This window comes from Coregonus clupeaformis, chromosome 26 (genome assembly GCF_020615455.1).
Source record: "Coregonus clupeaformis isolate EN_2021a chromosome 26, ASM2061545v1, whole genome shotgun sequence".
NCBI classification, from domain to species: domain Eukaryota; kingdom Metazoa; phylum Chordata; class Actinopteri; order Salmoniformes; family Salmonidae; genus Coregonus; species Coregonus clupeaformis.
This window is the reverse complement of record NC_059217.1, coordinates 42,116,837-42,138,319: the sequence shown is the minus strand read 5'-3', so window position 1 is coordinate 42,138,319 and position 21,483 is coordinate 42,116,837. Positions and strand designations below refer to the sequence as shown.

The window sequence follows — 21,483 nt, the reverse complement described above, 5'->3', positions numbered from 1 at the left end:
CATACAATTAGGTGCTTGAAAAAGTCCCTGAAAGTCCTTGAATTTGACTTGTGGATGTCTGTATGAGCCCTGCTTAAAGGATGTATAGTCCTAGGCCTATGTTGTTGTATAGGTGGAGTTATGGGCCAATTTGCATACAGTGGGGGAATAAAGTATTTAGTCAGCCACCAATTGTGCAAGTTCTCCTACTTAAAAAGATGAGAGAGGCCTGTAATTGTCATCACAGGTACACGTCAACTATGACAGACAAATTCAGATTTTTTTTCTCCAGAAAATCACATTGTAGGATTTTTAATGAATTTATTTGCAAATTATGGTGGAAAATAAGTATTTGGTCACCTACAAACAAGCAAGATTTCTGGCTCTCACAGACCTATAACTTCTTCTTTAAGAGGCTCCTCTGTCCTCCACTCGTTACCTGTATTAATGGCACCTGTTTTAACTTGTTATCAGTATAAAAGACACCTGTCCACAACCTCAAACAGTCACACTCCAAACTCCACTATGGCCAAGACCAAAGAGCTGTCAAAGGACACCAGAAACAAAATTGTAGACCTGCACCAGGCTGGGAAGACTGAATCTGCAATAGGTAAGCAGCTTGGTTTGAAGAAATCAACTGTGGGAGCAATTATTAGGAAATGGAAGACATACAAGACCACTGATAATCTCCCTCGATCTGGGGCTCCACGCAAGATCTCACCACGTGGGGCCAAAATAATCACAAGAACAGTGAGCAAAAATCCCAGAACCACACGGGGGGACCTAGTGAATGACCTGCAGAAAGCTGGGACCAAAGTAACAAAGCCTACCATCAGTAACACACTACGCCGCCAGGGACTCAAATCCTGCAGTGCCAGACGTGTCCCCCTGCTTAAGCCAGTACATGTCCAGGCCCATCTGAAGTTTGCTAGAGTGCATTTGGATGATCCAGAAGAGGATTGGGAGAATGTCATATGGTCAGATGAAACCAAAATAGAACTTTTTGGTAAAAACTCAACTCGTCGTGTTTGGAGGACAAAGAATGCTGAGTTGCATCCAAAGAACACCATACCTACTGTGAAGCATGGGGGTGGAAACATCATGCTTTGGGGCTGTTTTTCTGCAAAGGGACCAGGACGACTGATCCGTGTAAAGGAAAGAATGAATGGGGCCATGTATCATGAGATTTTGAGTGAAAACTTCCTTCCATCAGCAAAGGCATTGAAGATGAAACGTGGCTGGGTCTTTCAGCATGACAATGATCCCAAACACACCGCCCGGGCAACGAAGGAGTGGCTTCGTAAGAAGCATATCAAGGTCCTGGAGTGGCCTAGCCAGTCTCCAGATCTCAACCCCATAGAAAATCTTTGGAGGGAGTTGAAAGTCTGTGTTGCCCAGCGACAGCCCCAAAACATCACTGCTCTAGAGGAGATCTGCATGGAGGAATGGGCCAAAATACCAGCAACAGTGTGTGAAAACCTTGTGAAGACTTACAGAAAACGTTTGACCTGTGTCATTGCCAACAAAAGGTATATAACAAAGTATTGAGAAACTTTTGTTATTGACCAAATACTTATTTTCCACCATAATTTGCAAATAAATTCATTAAAAATCCTACAATGTGATTTTCTGGAAAAAAAATTCTCATTTTGTCTGTCATAGTTGACGTGTACCTATGATGAAAATTACAGGCCTCTCTCATCTTTTTAAGTGGGAGAACTTGCACAATTGGTGGCTGACTAAATACTTTTTTCCCCCACTGTATATTCACTTTTATTCCTCTAAGCACACATGTAGAACTGCATGAAAATCATTTAAATTTTAATTTCAAAACATTTAGAAATGTAGATCCCAGTGTCACACATTGGCCCCATTATTTATAGAAAGACCCATAAGCCTCCTCCGTTTCTTCCTTATCAAATATGCATGTTTGTCACGGATTCTGCCGAGGCTGCTCCTCCTCCTTGCTAGGGCAGGCTTCGGCGTTCGTCGTCCCCGGAGTACTAGCTACTGCCGTTCGATGTTATCGGTGTTTGTTTAGTTTTGTCTGTATTGTTTACACCTGTTCGTCATTATGTTAATTGTTTCCCTTATAATTACCCCTGTCTCTCATCTGTACTTTGTGTGTGATTGTTTTCCCCTTCACGGTTGTCTATTTTGTGAGCGGGTTATTTCCTCCCTGCGTGGAGTTATTTTCTGTGTCCTTTTGGATCCTTTTCGTATTAAAAGTACGTATCCGAGAGTTCTGTGTCCTGCGCCTGAATTCGTTTACCGCATCTCACAGAGAGTCGTGACAATGTTGGACAACATCACATTCTTACTCCCGTCCTCTGTGTGCCATTGGGTTTCTCCATACGATAGAAAGTAATCCCTGATGATTTTAATAGAAAGCCTCTAAAGTACCTCTATAAAGTACCTCTTTAATAGTCCCTCTATAAAGCCTGAAGAACACATGAACATAATATGACAGCAGACTGATGATGGCAGACAGCAGCCATCATCAGTCACAGTACTTTGCATATCGCCTGAGGACAAAAACACACTTACGTGTGCTATTTACCTCCTTGTCCATCTCCTCTGACCTGCCATGTCACCATAATGTCCACAGTGGTCCCCCATACCACTCCTGGCCTGCTGTCCTCCAATGGTGGCTGTGTCCTTGCCTGCTGTGGAGGGCCCAGGGCCCAGGCTGGAAGTGCAGCAGTGATCCATCATGGGACTATGAGGTGGAAGGTAGAGGGGAAGTCTGTTAAATAGAGCCCATCCAGAGAATCAATCATCAGGCTGGCCTGCTATGCCAGGTGCCCCAGGGCTTCCCCATGCTGGCTGGGTATTACTACTGCTGATGATGGAACCTCAGAGAGGAGTGCTGTGTTTTAGACTGAGGAGGACATGCTTATGTAAAGTGTGAGTGGGCATGGTGGTGGAGCTGAAATCGATGCGAGTCCATCACTTGCAGTGGAAACGCTGGAGAGATTATGATGTGCTGCCTGCTGGAGAGCGATACACACACCCACACTTCTTCCTAGCTACCTCTGAGCAGTATCCAACACCCACACAGCATCATTACTCCGGCAACTTTGCCTATTGTACACACAGTCAATTCAACCCAGTGTCACAAAAACAATTGCTTACGTTTGAGAGATATATTGAGAGAAAGAACATTGTGATTGAACTACATTGATCCTATTAAAAGCTCTGTTATGTTAGGTGTGAGATATCGAGTGGGTTGGAAATGTTTGTAAACACCTTATCATTCAGAATTTTCATGGATTAGAGTCCATGGTTACATAAACAAACACCTCTGTTATCCTGTGGAGAGGCTTGATGCTGCATGCATTACATTACAGGGGGCTCGCTAACCCATGGTGAGTAATGTGCTCGATTGTCCCCCACGATGAAATTGGGGAGGGGACTGTGGATCTGTCTCCGTCTCCGTCCATTAGTACGTTCGTACGATAGTCACGTGATATCACAGACAGCACTGGCATTTACAATTACACTGATTGGCTCAAAACGGGAGCTATAGTAATAAACAGTGGTGCAAAGTACTTAAGTAAAAATACTTTAAAGTACTACTTAAGTCGTTTTTTGGGGTATCTGTACTTTACTTTACTATTCATATTTTGGACAACTTTTACTTTTACTCCACTACATTCCTAAAGAAAACAATGTACTTTTTACTCCATACATTTTCCGAATGGGTGCTCCATCATTCGTGGGGGACGACATGTTTACGTTTGTCTTGTTTGGCAGAACTTCCTCGTCCTGTCCTCTCTTAATGTCCCTCATGTTTCTTCAAGTGGAGGCATCACACTCCAGGCCCTCATGTCAGCCCTTCAACTCCATAACTCTGAATTGGTATCTGTAAATAAGGACAGACGGACATCATTTGGTAAACTTCTCTCATCTGAACATTTTCTTAATTTGTCATCCATTTTGTCCGCTAGTAGCCTTTACGCAAACACAGGTGAACGAGGAGAAGCGGAGAAACGAGACTGAGGTGGAAGTAGTGTTACAGAGATCGAGGGGGGAAACATCAGTCACAGTGGGCACTGCCCCTACGCTACACAACCCACTCTATATTCTAAATCTGTCTCTGTTGATAACCTGTGCTTGGTACTTTGGAGCTGAAAAGCCACACTTTGCCAGAGTCTCTCTGGGTGTTTTCGGGGGGCTGCTGGGTAATTTGGCTCCGGCCAGAGAACTGATGAATTCAGGGTCACTGTATCCACCCACTCCACTGTCTGTGTTTATCTGGCTGGCGCTGTACTGTATAGTATGATCTCTGTGGGAGAAATGGGAGAACTATTGTTCTTGGCTGTGTGCGCCCTATAAGTACAATTTATTTTATATATTATTCATTAGTTTTTACATCGACCCATGCCTGGGGAATTGCCATATGATATTACACTCCTATTGTTCATTCAATACCTCTGCAGCTTAAATTTGATGAATTTGAAAATCACACAGGGCACATAGAAAGATAGGCCATCATTTTATTTTGCACAAAAGTACCTTGTATGGGCTTTCCAGGATATGGCTGTAACATTTAAAGGGCAATTGGAATGCGTTGTGTGGACAGTTGGCGGTCCTTAAGCATGGCAAGATAAATCCTTGAAATTGATAGCATTTGCAAAGTGCTGCCCTAAATATGCCTCACATGCATTTCCTGTGTCTCTTCAAAGCTGTACTGTACGAACGCATTTATGCCTTTAAACTGATCAGAAGACATTATTATCAGCTAGTTTTAGGCTGTGACAGGTCGACTAATGGGTATACTTATTCCTATGTCTCGAGATCAATTGAAATCAGAGCGTGTAGATCTTAGGAACATGAAAATAATGATTAAGTCATCTGTGGGAGTTTAAAATCCTCAGACATTTTCTGTTTGCTCTCGAGTGTCACTGGTCCTCTCTGATCACACCCTGTGGTGTGGGTGTGATGGTGTGAGGGGGTTGGGTGTGTGCATACGATATTGTGTCAGAGGGGAGTAGACTATAACACAGTGTTAGAGTTCACTGAATTCTTACTAATAACCCCCCAAAGGAAATTACGTTACTCTGGGACTTTAGCAGCATTTCTGTCTAACTGATTCATACATTTATGGCACACTGTGTTGAGTGCATATTTCATGAGGCGTTGCTATGTTTAAACATTCTAGGGCATGCTCCTCTGTTCATGATTTCACTGCGTTAATTTATGGCCTGTAGTAAGAAGAGTATCGGTGTGCTCGGGTGACACACACAACACATGGCTCGGGGACTTCCTCATGCATGAACTAATGGGAGTGACAGGTCTCATGTGGTTTTTAATACATTGGCCTCATGGGGTTTTAATACATTTACTCCTCCGTAAGCCCACCATTTAATGAATATGGTCCTCTGTAGGTCAGCTGGTAGAGCACGGCGCTTGTAATGCCAAGGTAGTGGGTTCGATCCCCGGGACCACCCAAAAACAAAAATGTATGCACGCATGACTGTAAGTCGCTTTGGATAAAAGCGTCTGCTAAATGGCATATTATATTATAATATGATGTTATAGAACACGTTATTCCTGGGATGTTTCATGCCAAAGGTATACATTTGAGAAAATTATGGATTGAGGAAAGGATTAACGCTCTGATGCAGGTGGTCATTACCCTGTGGAGTGCTCTGTTATATGAGATCCAGGAATAGTTCTCTCAAGCTTCAGAGAGACAATATGGAGATGTAATGGAAGTATTATAGTGTTGTGCGCTGGGTCATAGCCTTGTGTGATGTGTGACCTTGCCTGAGAGCTACACTAAAGTGTAATTTGAACACTATAACACTTGCTCCCGGATTGAAAACTAGATTTTCTGCCCAGCGGTATTGGTTGATGTTGGAGCATGGAGGTATGACAAACAGGGTATGAGTCAGATCTTTAGATCACACCATTGTTTCTCACCTTTTCATGATGAGTAAATTAACTTCTCACTCATTATCTTCTGGGGTCGTTCCTCTAAACAGAATAATAACTTACTAGAAACTCAGGCTGGGTTTCCCATGGTGTGTAACCCTCTGAGACTTGACTCAGAGCACTAGCTGTAATTGTACTTGCGAAGTTAATTAAAATCTGTAATAGTAATTCTACTAATTGACAGTGTTTGATCGCAACTGTTGGAGGGAATATACATGCACTGATTTGTATTTGTCTGTTCAATTCTCTCTCTTTCTGTCTCTTGGTTTCTGTGGACAGGTGTCTGGTTCAGTGATTCAGCCCCAGCGGTGCAAAGGTAGAGAGGGGGCATGGTAGCTGTTCCAGGCCTGGGTTGGCCTGGCCTGCTCATGTTGCTGCTGACTACTGTGGCCTCCACTCAGAGCCAAGGCTGTCCCCAGCGCTGTGAGTGCATGGCCAAGCTCAAGTCTGTGGCATGCCACGGCAAGCGCCTGTCTGCCCTCCCCGACGGCATCTGCTCGGACACACGCCTGCTGGACCTGAGTGGGAACAGGCTTCGCTGGGTGGAGCATGGCGACCTCCTCTCCTACCCTCGGCTGGAGGAGCTGGACCTGAGTGAGAACATTATCAGCGTCCTGGAGCCCAACGCCTTCTCCAGCCTGCAGAACCTGAGGGTGCTGTCGCTGAGGGGGAATCAGCTCAAACTGGTCCCCATGGGCGCATTCTCACGCCTCACCAACCTCACCACGCTGGACCTGAGCGGGAACAAGATTGTCATCCTGTTGGACTTCACCTTCCAGGACCTGAAGAGCCTGAGGAACCTGGAGGTTGGTGACAACGACCTAGTCTACATCTCCAACAAGGCCTTCCTGGGCCTGGTGGGGCTGAGGGAGCTCACCATTGAGAGGTGTAACCTGACCTCCATCTCCAGCCAGTCTCTATCCTACCTCCGCAGCCTGGTCACTCTGCGCCTGCGCTACCTCAGCATCTCCTCCCTGGAGGACCAGAACTTCCGTAAACTGGGCGGGCTGCGGGGGCTGGAGATCGACCACTGGCCTTTCCTGGAGCACATCTCCCCCCACAGCCTCCAGGGCCTTAACCTGTTCTGGTTGTCAATCACCAACACCAACATCACCTCCGTGCCCACGGCCGCCCTGCGCAGCCTGGCCCTCCTCACCAGCCTCAATCTCTCATACAACCCTATCTCCGTTCTGGAGTCTTGGGCCCTGAGGGACTTGGTCCGTCTGAAGGAGCTGCACCTGGTTAACACCAACCTGATGACGGTGCAGTCGTACGCCCTCGGCGGCCTTCGGCAGATCCGCCTGCTCAACCTGTCCACTAACGCCCTGGTAACCCTGGAGGAGGGCGCCTTCCAGTCCGTCAACACCCTGGAGACGCTGCGTGTGGACGGGAACCCTCTGTCCTGTGACTGCCGCCTGCTCTGGATCCTCCAGCGCAGGAAGACCCTCAACTTTGAAGGGAAGTCCCCAGTGTGTGCGGGCCCATTGGAGGTGCAGGGCAGGGCCCTCAGCGCCTTCTCAGACTCTGCCCTCTTCGACCACTTTACCTGCCAGAAGCCCAAGATACGCAACAGGAAGCTGCAGCCAGTGACTGCCAGGGAGGGCCAGGTAGTGTCCTTTGTGTGCCAGGCGGAGGGTGAGCCCACACCTATCATCTTCTGGGTATCTCCCCAGCGCCGCCGGATCACTACCAAGAGCACTGGACGTGTCACTGTCCTACCCGAGGGAACGCTGGAGATCCGCTACGCCCAGATGACCGACAGCGGCACCTACATCTGCATCGCCAGCAATGCTGGGGGCAACGCCACCTACTTTGCCACGCTGACCGTGAGCGCGCTGCCTCTAGACGCGGCACTCATGGCCAACCGCACATACTACACAGGTGACCTCAACGAGACCAATCTGAACGACACCAAGGTCTTCCTCAAGTTCACCTTGGACCTCAAGACAATCCTGATATCCACAGCCATGGGGTGTTGCTTGTTCCTTGGGGTGGTGGTTTTCTGTTTCCTGATGCTGTTCGCATGGAGCCGGGGTCGGGGACAGCACAAGAATAACTTCTCAGTTGAGTACTCTTTCAGAAAGGTGGATGGCCCTGCTGCCAGCGGCGGACAAGGAGGGGCCCGCAAGTTCAACATGAAGATGATTTGAGTCAGAAAACGGGTCGCTCTGTTTACTAGGATGGGGACACAATAATGACTTTGGACTTTATGATTCTGATCCCTGTCAGTTCAGAAATCAACTCATTAGGTTGATCTAAGACAATTTACTAAGACTTTGTTTCGTACTATGTCTGTATCAACAAAAAGTAAATAGGTAAATTGATTTGGTACAGACACATATTCTCTCAATTGCTATTTGTGTATTGTGGTCTGTCTTGTGCAGAGGAGTCTGGATGATAGTTAAAGATGTCACAACATCCTATTAACCGTTAAGATTCAAAACACAACACCCCTGCACAGCTCCATCTGTCTCTCTGCAGTGCACCCTCCCCTTTAAGGTTATGTTATGATGAGTTTCTGGTATTGAGAAGTGAGGATGCAAGAATTTACTTAGACATTCTGTGGAGATTTTATACCAAGTGTTTATTTGATCACGAGCTCGTGGGTTCATCTAACAAACGGACATAGCCTTGCCCCATTGTCAGTTGAACCCACGTACACAAATCTCACATCTTTTATACTCTTGGTTACCCTTCCTTAACCTACATCTGGTAACCCTCCATGGGCACTCCCTTTCTCTGATGTTATTACTCTTTACCCCAAGTCAGTATATCCTGTCCATCCATCATGATATCATAAACATCTGTAATCTCCTTTGACATAACGGAATGTAGACTCTGTGGCACCAAGCCAATTATCTACCAACTCTAACCTGGTCCCCACGATACTATGACATGACATCATAACACTATAAAACCTCATATCAGGTTCTTAATTATTCCACCTAAGGTGATTGGAAGCCATCTCTCCTCACTCATGAATACATAATCACAGGGTGCTGAGGTGCTCGCTGAATGCCAAAAACTTGCCAATACTAATTTAAACAGATCATATTTTTTGTATGTTTTTTTCCCATAGAAGGACCTGTAATTGTAAATAATGTGAATCTATTCTCCCACTATAGCTGATTTGAGACCCAGCTACCATGATGCCACACAGGGAGAGATCTTGCATACAGTAGATACTGTACCTGACATTGACACTCAACAGCAGTGTTTAATTTGCAAATTGGGAGGTGCCGTAATACAGTGCATTCGGAAAGTATTCAGACCCCTTGACTTTTTCCACATTTTGTTATGTTACAGCCTTATTCTAAAATTGATTAAATTGTTTTTTCCGTAGTCAATCTACACACAATACCCTATAATGACAAAGCAAAAACAGGTTTTTAGAAATCTTTCCAAATGTACATAAAAAAAAATACTGAAATATAACATTTACATAAGTATTCAGACCCTTTACTCAGTACTTTGTTGAAGCACCTTTTGCTGCGATCACAGCCTTGAGTCTTCTTGGGTATGATGCTACAAGATTGGCACACCTGTATTTGGGTAGTTTCTCCCATTCTTCTCTGCAGATCCTCTCAAGCTCTGTCAGGTTGGATGGGGAGCGTTGCTGCACTGCTATTTTCAGGTCTCTCCAGAGATGTTTGATTGGGTTCAAGTCCGGGCTCTGGCTGGGCCCCTCAAGGACATGCAGAGAGTTGTCCTGAAGCCACTCCTGTGTTGTCTTTGCTGTGTGCCTAGGGTCGTTGTCCTGTTGGAAGGTGAACCTTCGCCCCAGTCTGAGGTCCTGAGTGCTCTGGAGCAGGTTTTCATCAAGGATCTCTCTGTACTTTGCTCCGTTTATCTTTCCCTCAATCCTGACTAGTCTCCCAGTCCCTGCCGCTGTAAACATCCCCACAGCATGATGATGCAACCACCATGCTTCACCGTAGGGATGGTGCCAGGTTTCCTCCAGACGTGACACTTGGCATTCAGGCCAAAGAGTTCAATCTCGGTTTCATCAGACCAGAAAATCTTGTTTCTCATGGTCTGAGACTCTTTAGGTGCCTTTTGGCAAACTCTAAGCGGGCCTTCATGTGCCTTTTACTGAGGAGTGGCTTCCATCTGGCCACTCTACCATAAAGGCCTGATTGGTGGAGTGCTGCAGAGATGGTTGTCCTTCTGGAAGAGTCTCCCATCTCCACAGAGGAACTCTGGCGCTCTGTCAGAGTGACCATCAGGTTCTTGGTCACCTCCCTGACCAATGCCCTTCTCCCCCGATTGCTCAGTTTGGCCAGGCGGCCAGCTCTAGGAAGAGTCTTGGTGGTTCCAAACTTCTTCCATTGAAGAATGATGGAGGCCACTGGGTTCTTGGGGACCTTCAATGCTGCAGACATTTTTTGGTTCCCTTCCCCAGATCTGTGCCTCGACACAATCCTGTCTCGGAGCTCTACGGACAATTCCTTCGACCTCATGGCTTGGTTTTTGCTCTGACATGCACTTTCAACTGTGGGACCTTATATAGACGGGTGTGTGCCTTTCCAAATCATGTTCAATGAATTGAATTTACCACAGGTGTACTCCAATCAATTTTTAGTAACATCTCAAGGATGATCAATGGAAACAGGACGCACCTGAGCTCAATTTTGAGTCTCATAGCAAAGGGTCTGAATGCTTATGTAAATAAGGTATATCAGTTTTATTTTTGTGCGTGTATTTCTACCCCTTTTTCTCCTCAAATTAGTGATTTTCAATTGGTAGTTTCAGTCTTGTCCCATCGCTGCAACTCCCGTGCGGACTCGGGAGAGGCGAAGGTCAAGAGCCATGCGTCCTCCGAAACATGACTCTGCCAAGCCACACTGCTTCTTGACACACTGCTTGCTTAACCCGTAAGGGGTGCCCTGGGGTGCTCTGAGGGACTCTGAGGTGTCAGAATTGAATGAAAAAAATGACCTTTATATGAAAGCATTGCATGCATTATCATCGCTTTTGCTTACTGGCATCGAGCAATAGAGTAGAGGCGCTTGCAGAACTTGCACACACAGGGGCAAACTTTTGTAGCCTAGGGTCCGGGATAAATGTGGCCTTTTATAAATGCATTTCATGCAATTCTACATCATTTTAGATGACTGGAGACTTTAGCAGAATATTTTTTAATACCTCACAAATGATCGAAATGGCAGGCTACTTTGACACTGACAAACAGAGAATCTGAGATCAATAAAAACGACCTTGTCTTGAATCCATCAATAGCCTAGGTGTGTGGAGACACATATTGTACAATATGAGGAGGAAATGATAGTCCTAAAAAAGCTTTCCAGTTTCACTGACTCATCCAATGATGAGCAGCTCACTCATGGCGATGGCCGATGTGCTCGTGCCACAGCTAGGCTATTTAAAAAAATAAGATATTGATCCTCTGTGGCTTAATTATAGGCCAACTTCTGGTGTAGTATTCTGAAATATGTAATTTCTTTCTGAACAGAGGAGTAATTCTATAACTTTGGCAAATTTATTTTTATTTATCAGGGGTGCTACGGCACCTCCAGCACCCTTCCCGCGGCTATGATTCTATAAGGAAATAAATGAAGTGCAACTCTGGAGATGAGTTGCAGGCTCATGTCTATCAGAACAGAGAGGGAGAGAGCTCATATAAAGTGAATCTCATTCTAGTTCTGTGAGGGATACAGGCACTCTTCTCTCTCTCACCACAGCAATGGCCATGTGTTGGTCTATAAAGGTTACATTGTTGCGCAAACCATAAACACAAATCAATTCTTAGAATATTAGGCACGTTTTAACATTTACGTTTTTCAGGGGGCAGCCAGGAGAATTACAAAGGAGAACATGAATTAACTCTGATAGCTTTTATTAGGATTTTTACATTGCAAACAGTGAAAATGATTTGTCATGCCATGAAAGGTACCGGATCCTGACAAATGGGTTCCGGAAAGAAACTGTCCAAAACAGAGAGGTGCCGGATCTTGTTCTGGCAGGATGCGGCTCAAATGAAGCCCTGCTCAACAGTATTTTATATAGTACACTCCCATGTTATAACCAGTAATAACCATGGGCACCATACAGAATGACTCCAAATGCAAACTACATTACAGGAGACTTCCAACCTCATCTGTCATGCAATAGCATGAAATGCTGCTACACATTTGTCTAGTTTCATGTTTCAAATGGATTTGTTAAGTAAAGTACCCTGAATGATGAAGCAAAAAATATGTAAACCTGGTGTACAGGTGAGTGATCACGAACAAAACCAGACACAATTTCCTATGGGATCAGATATCCTCGTGGTGGTGTATTTAGCAATAGTGACCTGCCCTCAGACTGCACCCCATCTGAAAATGTGTACAAAACGTTTTATGTATATGTATGTATGTATGTATGTATATATATATATACAGTTGAAGTCTGAAGTTTACATACACTTAGGTTGGAGTCATTAAAACTTGTTTTTCAACCACTCCACACATTTCTTGTTAACAAACTGTAGTTTGGGCAAGTCAGTTAGGACATCTACTTTGTGCATGACACAAGTAATTTTTCCAACAATTGTTTACAGACAGATTATTTCACTTATAATTCAGAAGTTTACATACACTAAGTTGACTGTGCCTTTAAACAGCTTGGAAAATTCCAGAAAATGATGTCATGGCTTTAGAAGCTTCTGATAGGCTAATTGACATAATTTGAGTCAATTGAAGGTGTACCTGTGGATGTATTTCAAGGCCTACTTTCAAACTCAGTGCCTCTTTGCTTGACATCATGGGAAAATCAAAAGAAATCAGGCAAGACCTCAGAAAATTTTTTGTAGACCTCCACAAGTCTGGTTCATCCTTGGGAGCAATTTCCAAACGCCTGAAGGTACCACGTTCATGTGTACAAACAATAGTACGCAAGTATAAACACCATGGGACCACGCAGCCGTCATACCGCTCAGGAAGGAGACGCATTCTGTCTCCTAGAGATGAACGTACTTTGGTGCGAAAAGTGAAAATCCATCCCAGAACAACAGCAAAGGACCTTGTGAAGAAGCTGGAGGAAACAGGTACAAAAGTATCTATATCCACAGTAAAACGAGTCCTATATCGACATAACCTGAAAGGCCGCTCAGCAAGGAAGAATCCACTGCTCCAAAACTGCCATAAAAAAGCCAGACTACGGTTTGCAACTGCACATGGGGACAAAGATTGTACTTTTTGGAGAAATGTCCTCTGGTCTGATGAAACAGAAATAGAACTGTTTGGCCATAATGACCATCGTTATGTTTGGAGGAAAAAGGGGGTGGCTTACAAGCCGAAGAACACCATCCCAACCGTGAAGCACGGGGGTGGCAGCATCATGCTGTGGGGGTGCTTTGCTGCAGGAGGGACTGGTGCACTTCACAAAATAGATGGCATCATGAGGAAGTAAAATTATGTGGATATATTGAAGCAACATCTCAAGACATCAGTCTGGAAGTTAAAGCTTGGTCGCAAATGGGTCTTCCAAATGGACAATGACACCAAGCATACTTCCAAAGTTGTGCCAAAATAGCTTAAGGACAATAAAGTCAAGGTATTGGAGTGGCCATCACAAAGCCCTGACCTCAATCCTATAGAACATTTGTGGGCAGAACTGAAAAAGCGTGTGCGAGCAAGGAGGCCTACAATCCTGACTCAGTTACACCAGCTCTGTCAGGAGGAATGGGCCAATATTCACCCAACTTATTGTGGGAAGCTTGTGGAAGGCTACCCGAAACGTTTGACCCAAGTTAAACAATTGAAAGGCAATGCTACCAAATACTAATTGAGTGTATGTAAACTTCTGACCCACTGGGAATGTGATGAAAGAAATAAAAGCTGAAATAAATCACTCTCTACTATTATTCTGACATTTCACATTCTTAAAATAAAGTGGTGATCCTAACTGACCTAAGACAGAGAATTTTTACTAGGATTAAATGTCAGGAATTGTGAAAAACTGAGTTTAAATGTATTTGGCTAAGGTGTATGTAAACTTCCGACTTCAACTGTATATATATATTTATTGTTGTGGTTGTTGGGTGTTCAGATTTGTTGTCTTATTTTCTAAATGACTTGTTATATAATCTTTGTTAATTCGTCATTGTCTGATTGCTTCATCCAAAGTCAAGTGTTCATACGGTATAGATAAACACATCAGATGTAACATACAAAACATTAAGGACACCTGCTCTTTCCATGACATAGACTGACCAGGTGAAAACTATGATCCCTTATTGTCAGTTGTTCAATCTACTTCAATCAGTGTAGATGAAGGGGAGGAGACGGGTTAAAGACAATTGAGACATGGATTGTGTATGTGTGCCATTCAGAGGGTGAATGGGCAAGACAAAATATATAAGTGCCTTTGAACAGGGTATGGTAGTAGGTGCCAGGTGCACCGGTTTCTGTGAAGAACTGCAACGCTGATGTGTTTTTCACGCTCAACAGTTTCCCGTGTGTATCAAGAATGGTCCACCACCCAAAGGACATCCAGCCAACTTGACACAACTGTGGGAAGCATTGGAGTCAACATGGGCCAGCATCCCTGTGGAAGGTGTTCTTAATGTTTTGTACACTCAGTGCATTTTGTAATCTTTAAAAGCTATTGTGGTTGTTCATAATGTGTTGTAAGTCAGATTTTATGTGGATAATACCCAGTTATAACTGGTAATACCCAGTAAAATAATTATTATCAGACACAGATTGCCTGGCGCTGAGATTTACCCTAAGCGTGCAGTGTATTTGATCAGTTTCCTCTTTTAGGTTTAGGTAAGCAGTGACAGTGTTTCTCATCAGGACCCAAGTCTCAAAGATATGCAGGAAAATGCTAATGTGACAAAGACCTTGGATGCTGGAAGAGAGGTCACAATGGAATGGAGCCAGGCTGTGCTAGAGGGCCTTCAGTGCCCAAATCACAAGGGCTGACATCATTTGCTTTCTGCAGATAAATTAGAATAGGATCAGAAACGATGTTAAGATTACACTGTTCTTGTGTATTTCACAGCAGTATATTGTATATTTTGGAAGAGCAGTTATTGCTAAGGTTTTGTGAACCTGTAATAGGCAAAACTGTTTAATCATCCCTCTTAGCACTTTGTGTAGGCTCCTAGCACATAATCAATATTCTCTATCCACACCACAGGAGAAAATTTGTATTGGGATTTTGGGTGCTAATGTAGCACGGGATGTGTGAAATTTACATCTCAGCCTGAAGTGTCCCCACTTACCCCAGTGAATAGCTAGCTTTTCGCGTGGTGCTGACTTTTCAGGAGGGCGGTCACGTGTGCTAGCAAGGTTCTGAGTTCGCTCCAGGTATGGACCGAATCGTGAGGAAGTGGTACTTGCTAAGTAAGCAGCGTGACGTCCTTTACACACTAATTTCTGATCCGTCATCAGGCTGATTTAAAGTTTATATCAACATCTGCCTCTCTATCTCTGGTTTGGCACTATGTCACTCTGGCTCCACAGATCGTTCCCTCACTCAATGCCCCATTGCCAACAGTCCCAATAGCTTACCTTTGCAGCCCTCTGCTGGAGGAAGCGTAATCTACAGCATTGTCACGGGAGAGAGGTTCACTTCATTCTGAATATAGTGGTGAATAACAGGTAAATGAACACAACATTAGCAGGACACAACGTTTTGAAATGTACATATAAAAATATGTTATGTAGAACAAACATTCCTCTCCGACATGTAGAACAAAGAATCATGTCGGCTCATTGCATTTCTATCTGCAACGTTCAACAACTTTCGGCAACTGAACCTGGACCTGAATGCACTGCACATTTAGCATCAGACCTTCATTGAATACAAATAAAAGAAAATAACTACTTTTGTGTTCTGGGAAAAATAACAATATATAAAGATTCCTGCGTTTCAGCATTCTAAAGATTAAATTGGTGTGGTTTATATTGTCCTGCTTTGCCAATGTTGTCATATTATTTGGAAACCAAATGTGTTTGGAGAATTTTCCAGACCATTTTGTATCGTACTGTATGTTTTATATATAAAAAATACCCCAATTCAATTAAGCACCCTGTTTATAAAGCATGTAACACCTACTTTATTGAATATACAGTGCATTCGGAAAGTATTCAAACCCCTTGACTTTTTCCACATTTTGTTACAGCCTTATTCTAAAATGGATTAAATTACTTTTTGTAATCATCAATCTACACATAATATCCCATAGTGACAAAGTGAAAACAGGGTTTTACACATTTGTGCAAATTTTACAAAATAAACATAAATCAATTATTTACATAAGTATTCAGACCGTTTGCTATGAGACTCGAAATTGAGCTCAGGTGCATCCTGTTTCCATTGATCATCCTTGAGATGTTTCTAAAACTTGATTGGAGTCCACCTGTGGTAAATTCAATTGATTGAACATGATTTGGAAAGGCACACACCCGTCTATATAACGTCCCACAGTTGACAGTGCATGTCAGAGCAAAAACCAAGCCATGAGGTCGATGGAATTGTCCGTAGAGCTCCGAGACAGGATTGTGTCGAGGCACAGATCTGGGGAAGGGAACCCAAAAATGTCTGCAGCATTGAAGGTCCCCAAGAACACATTGGCCTCCATCATTCTTCAATGGAAGAAGTTTGGAACCACCAATACTCTTCCTAGAGCTGGCTGCCTGGCCAAACTGAGCAATCAGGGGAGAAGGGCCTTGGTCAGGGAGGTGAAGGAATTGTCCGTAGAGCTCTGAGACAGGATTGTGACCTGAAAATAGCTGTGCAGTGACGCTCCCCATCCAACCTGACAGAGCTTGAGAGGATCTGCAGAGAAGAATGGGAGAAACTCCCCAAATACATGTATGCCAACCTTATAGCGTCATACCCAAGAAGACTCAAGGCTGTAATCGCTGCCAACGGTGCTTCAAAGTACTGAGTAAAGGTTCTGAATACTTATGTAAGTGTGATATTTCCGTTTTTTTTAAACCTGTTTTTGCTTTGTCATTATGGGGTATTGTGTGTAGATTGATGGTTTAAAAAAATGTATGTAATCCATTTTAGAATAAGGTTGTAACGTAACAAAATGTGGAAAAAGTCAAGGGGTTTGAATACTTTCCAAATGCACTGTATGTCTTTATGCCTCTTGTTGAAATATTTGCCTATTTTCTACATAGGCCTACCTGTATTCGCGCAGTGCCCTCTGGGTAGATCAGAGCTGCCATATGATGTAGTGTGTGGAGGTCTCACTATTCCCTCTCCCGTTTTTATTCATTTTAATTCCCCTGATAAGTTTAGTCCTGATAAGTTAAGTAAAAACAATACAATACTCACAACACCACAAGACAATCACACAAAACATAAATATATAACTGTAGAGAAGCAAGTAAAATAGTACAGTACTAGTGTGCAAAAGCCAATAAAGTGACTGGGTTGTGTTGACCACGACCTGGTATTGTTGAAGGCCCAGATCGCAGTGGGCAAGAAGGATTTCATTCATATTGATATTAATGGTTTATATTGCGAGTCATGATTATTTACTTTCTCTGACAAACAAATACAAAGAGATCTTTAACACACACAAACAAACTACTAGGTTATCATTGTTACCTAAGCTTTGTGCTTCATGGTGACAACCATTTTGGATCCAGCGCTGGCCACCAGATCCATGAGCCTGCCCAATTCCTTCACCATCTTACCCTGAGGAAAAAAAACATGTTTCAGTGCTTTATCAGTCTTATTTATTTGGGTCCACAATAAATTAAATTGTCATGAGTCCCAAAGGTTTTTAAACCATACACACACAGGAGGGTCTCTCTTCCTCTTCAAACCGTTGTGTGTCTCTTATCTCGATCTCTCTCTTGCTCAATTAATTAACATTAAATTGTTAGCTACCTAACTTGTTTTGTGGGATACAGGGATGAAAAATACCATGGCTTCTGAAATAGTAAGTGAAACATTTAGGCTAACGTTAGCTATAGCAGTTTGTCTTCAATAGTACTGTCACTCCAACAACACTGGCTATAGCCTACCTTGAACAACACAAAGAAGATGCGGGTAGTGAAGGCCTGATAGTTTATTAAGTCTAGCTAATGCATTGTGTACCTAACTAGCTAGCTAGCTTAACGTACCTTGCAACCCGGTTAGTTGTCTTGATGATGGCGCCGGAGAAGATGGCTGCCATTTTACAGCCCTCTAACCAATTGTACTATTAGAACACTACGATAACCTGCCTAAATGACTACCGACCTGTAGCACTCACGTCGGTAGCGAAGAAGTGCTTTGAAAGGCTGGTCATGGCGCACATCAACACCATTATCCCAGAAACCCTAGACCCACTCCAATTCGCATACCGCCCCAACAGATCCACAGATGATGAAATCTCTATTGCACTCCACCCTGCCCTTTCCAACCTGGACAAGAGGAACACATACATGAGAATTCTATTCATTGACTACAGCTCATCGTTCAACACCATAGTGCCCTCAAAGCTCATCACTAAGCTAAGGAGCCTGGGACTAAACACCTTCCTCTGCAACTGGATCCTGGACTTCCTGACGGGCCGCCCCCAGGTGGTAAGGGTAGGTAACAACACATCTGCCACGCTGATCCTCAACACGGGGGCCCCTCAGGGTTGCGTGCTCAGTCCCCTCCTGTACTCCCTGTTCACCCATGACTGCATGGCCAGGCACAACTCCAACACCATCATTAAGTTTGCCAACGACACAACAGTGGTAGTCCTGATCACTGACAACGATGAGACAGCCAGGTCAGAGACCTGGCCGTGTGGTGCCAGGATAACAACCTCTCCCTCAACGTGATCAAGACAAAGGAGAGGATTGTGGACTACAGGGACGGGGCTGTAGTGGAACAGGTTGAGAGCTTCTAGTTCCTTGGTGTCCACGTCACCAACAAACTATTATGGTCCAAACACACCAAGACAGTCGTGAAGAGGGCACGACAAAGCCTATTCCCCCTCTCAGGAGACTGAAAAGATTTGGCATGGGTCCTCATATCCTCAAAAAGTTATACAGCTGCACCATCGAGAATATCCTGATTGGTTGCATCACCACCTGGTATGGCAACTGCTCAGCCTCTGACTGCAAGGCACTACAGAGGGTAGTGCGTATGGCCCAGTATATCACTGGGGCCAAGCTTCCTGCCATCCAGGACCTCTATACCAGGCGGTGTCAGAGGAAGGCCCTAAAAAGACTCCAGCCACCCTAGTCATAGACTGTTCTGGAAGACTTGGACGGGATGACAGAATCATGGAAAGAGAAGGTTTCGGGTTCCTGGTTGGCAGAGTTCTTCGGCGGTCGGCAATGAGGTGGTCGATGGAGATGGACATACTAATGTATTGATTTAAATCCTGAAGGTCACCTCTACAGGCCAGCTCTGCCAGAAGTTCCCTGTTGAGCCCTCTTTCGGTAGACGGTAAGTAAAGTAGCCTCACTCCATCCACAGTGTGGAGCTCAAGGGCATACTCGGCAGCTGAATTGCGTCCTTGTTGAAGTTCTATGAAGAGGTCTCCTATAGGACGACCGGAAGGAGAGTGATCGAATACCTCTTTGAAGAGGGTGTGGAAATGGGTCTCGGATCAGAGTTCTGTGCTGTAGGCAGTCCATATGGCGGTGGCCCAATCCAGGGCTTTGCCTGTGAGTAGAGACACAACAAAATCCACCTTGCTCTTGTCGGTGGCGAAGTTAGTGGGGTTGTGCTCAATGTATTTGCTGCATTGCATCAGAAATCCCTGACATTTCCCAGGTGAACCGTCATATTTTCCAGGCATGGATATGAATGAAGGAGGGCTATGGGTTACGATACCTGGCATCAGAGGAGTAGGGATAGGCTGGCGGAGAAGATGGCAGATTTCCTCCATACGCTCCTCTTGCTGGGTTAGGCGCCGCTGTAGCTCCGCTGAAGCATTCCGTTTTTTTGGGGGGGTGAGGTATTCTGTAATAAATACTCAGGGAGAAAAAGGTGTAGATTCACACGCAGAGCGCGGCAGGTGTTTATTTCGCCTTCGCAGAAGGCAGGAATTGTGGTCACAGGCAGGCAATGGTCATACACAGGTAGGCAAACAGGCAGGTGAATCAAAACTAGGACTGAAGACTATAACTGGTTCTCACAAACGAGCTAGGACAAGGCTTAGTAGAGTCAAAACGAACAATACCTCACAAGGCACAAACAGAATTACCTGAACGAAATAAGGAGCTGATGTGACCAGGTGAGTAACTAACACAGGTGAAATCAATGAACAAAAATGAAAGACAGGGCTACATTCAAGAACACAAAGAAACAGGGCTACGTTCAAGAACACAAGGTTGACTAAGAAAATAAATACAGAACCTTACGCTTAAGATGACAAAGGTACAAGAAAGGTTCTAGTACACGATGGTAGCACATAGAAGGATGTTAATTTCAGCAGAACTAGTGATACATTCTGTGTATAATACAGATGTGACAACTTGGTGGTTAGTTACGTGTAACTGCTATAACCACCAGAAAGACACTTAGCCACTTAACGGAATGGGATTGGGTTCTCTATGAGTCACAGGCCAAGTTGTTTGTCTTTTAAGACCTCCTCATCAACCTTATAATGCTTCTTACTGTAGCCTATGTCTCAATTTCTGTCACAGAATAAAACAGTGACATCCCACTGGGCACAAACATCTATTTTTGATTTACATTTGGTTGAGTTGTCATTCAACTAACGTGAATTCAACATGAAATCAACAAAACATGTAATCATGACATTCAACATGAAATCAACAAAAAATGTCACCATGACATTGGATTTAGGTTAAAAGTTGGGTGAAGAAAATACAAAATTCTCTTGCGTTGATGACTTTTTGCAAATCCAATCAGTTTTCCATGTTGATTCAACATCATCACATAGAATACATTTGTTGAAAATACGTGGAAACAATGTGAAACCAGGATAAGATGCCTGGCTTTGCTAACTTCACTTGCTAACAATGCTTTGTTTCCACCATGTCACTATCATCAAAATGCCACGTCTCAATCGACTCGTCTTGCCAGTAGCTATCAATGAGAAAAAGTCGAATTCATGATAATGTTAATTTTGAGGGTCATTTTGAACATGGACTGTTTAACCTTAAAGTAAACAATGTATGCGAAAAAATTGTAAACAATTTTTATTTTCCAACCAGAGCAAAGTATGGTGTTCTTTGTAAAATGTTTCTGTACTGTAATTTAAAGAAAACGTTCATTGTCCCTCTATCAGAATTATGGCTTCAGTCAAACCATGTCATCCCATCCCACTGGGCAAAACTGGTTGAATCAATGTTGTTTCCACGTCATTTCAACATAATAGTTCTATGTGATGACGTTGAATCAACATGGAAAACTGATTGGATTTTCAAAAAGTCATCAACGTAAGGGAATTTTGTATTTTCTTCACCCAACTTTTAACCTAAATCCAATGTCATGGTGACATTTTCTGTTGATTTCATGTTGAATTCACATTAGTTGAATGACAACTCAAACAGATGTAAATCAAAAATAGACTTCTGTGCCCAGTGGGATGTCACTGTTTTATTCTGTGACAGACATTGAGACATAGGCTACATGTCTTCCCCC

General features: G+C 43.9%; 1 protein-coding gene across 1 annotated transcript in view; it reads left to right on the top strand.

The window, feature by feature from the left end:
• LOC121539912 (leucine-rich repeat and immunoglobulin-like domain-containing nogo receptor-interacting protein 3) overlaps positions 1 to 8,473 on the top strand; it is a 37,656-nt gene extending 29,183 nt beyond the window's left edge. Inside the window, exon 2 of the mRNA XM_041848558.2 lies at positions 6,199 to 8,473. Coding sequence (XP_041704492.1) covers positions 6,249 to 8,069 — 1,821 coding nt within the window. The 5' untranslated portion in view covers positions 6,199 to 6,248 and the 3' untranslated portion in view covers positions 8,070 to 8,473. The remainder of the gene's footprint in view (positions 1 to 6,198) is intronic.
• The last annotated feature ends 13,010 nt before the right edge of the window (positions 8,474 to 21,483 follow it).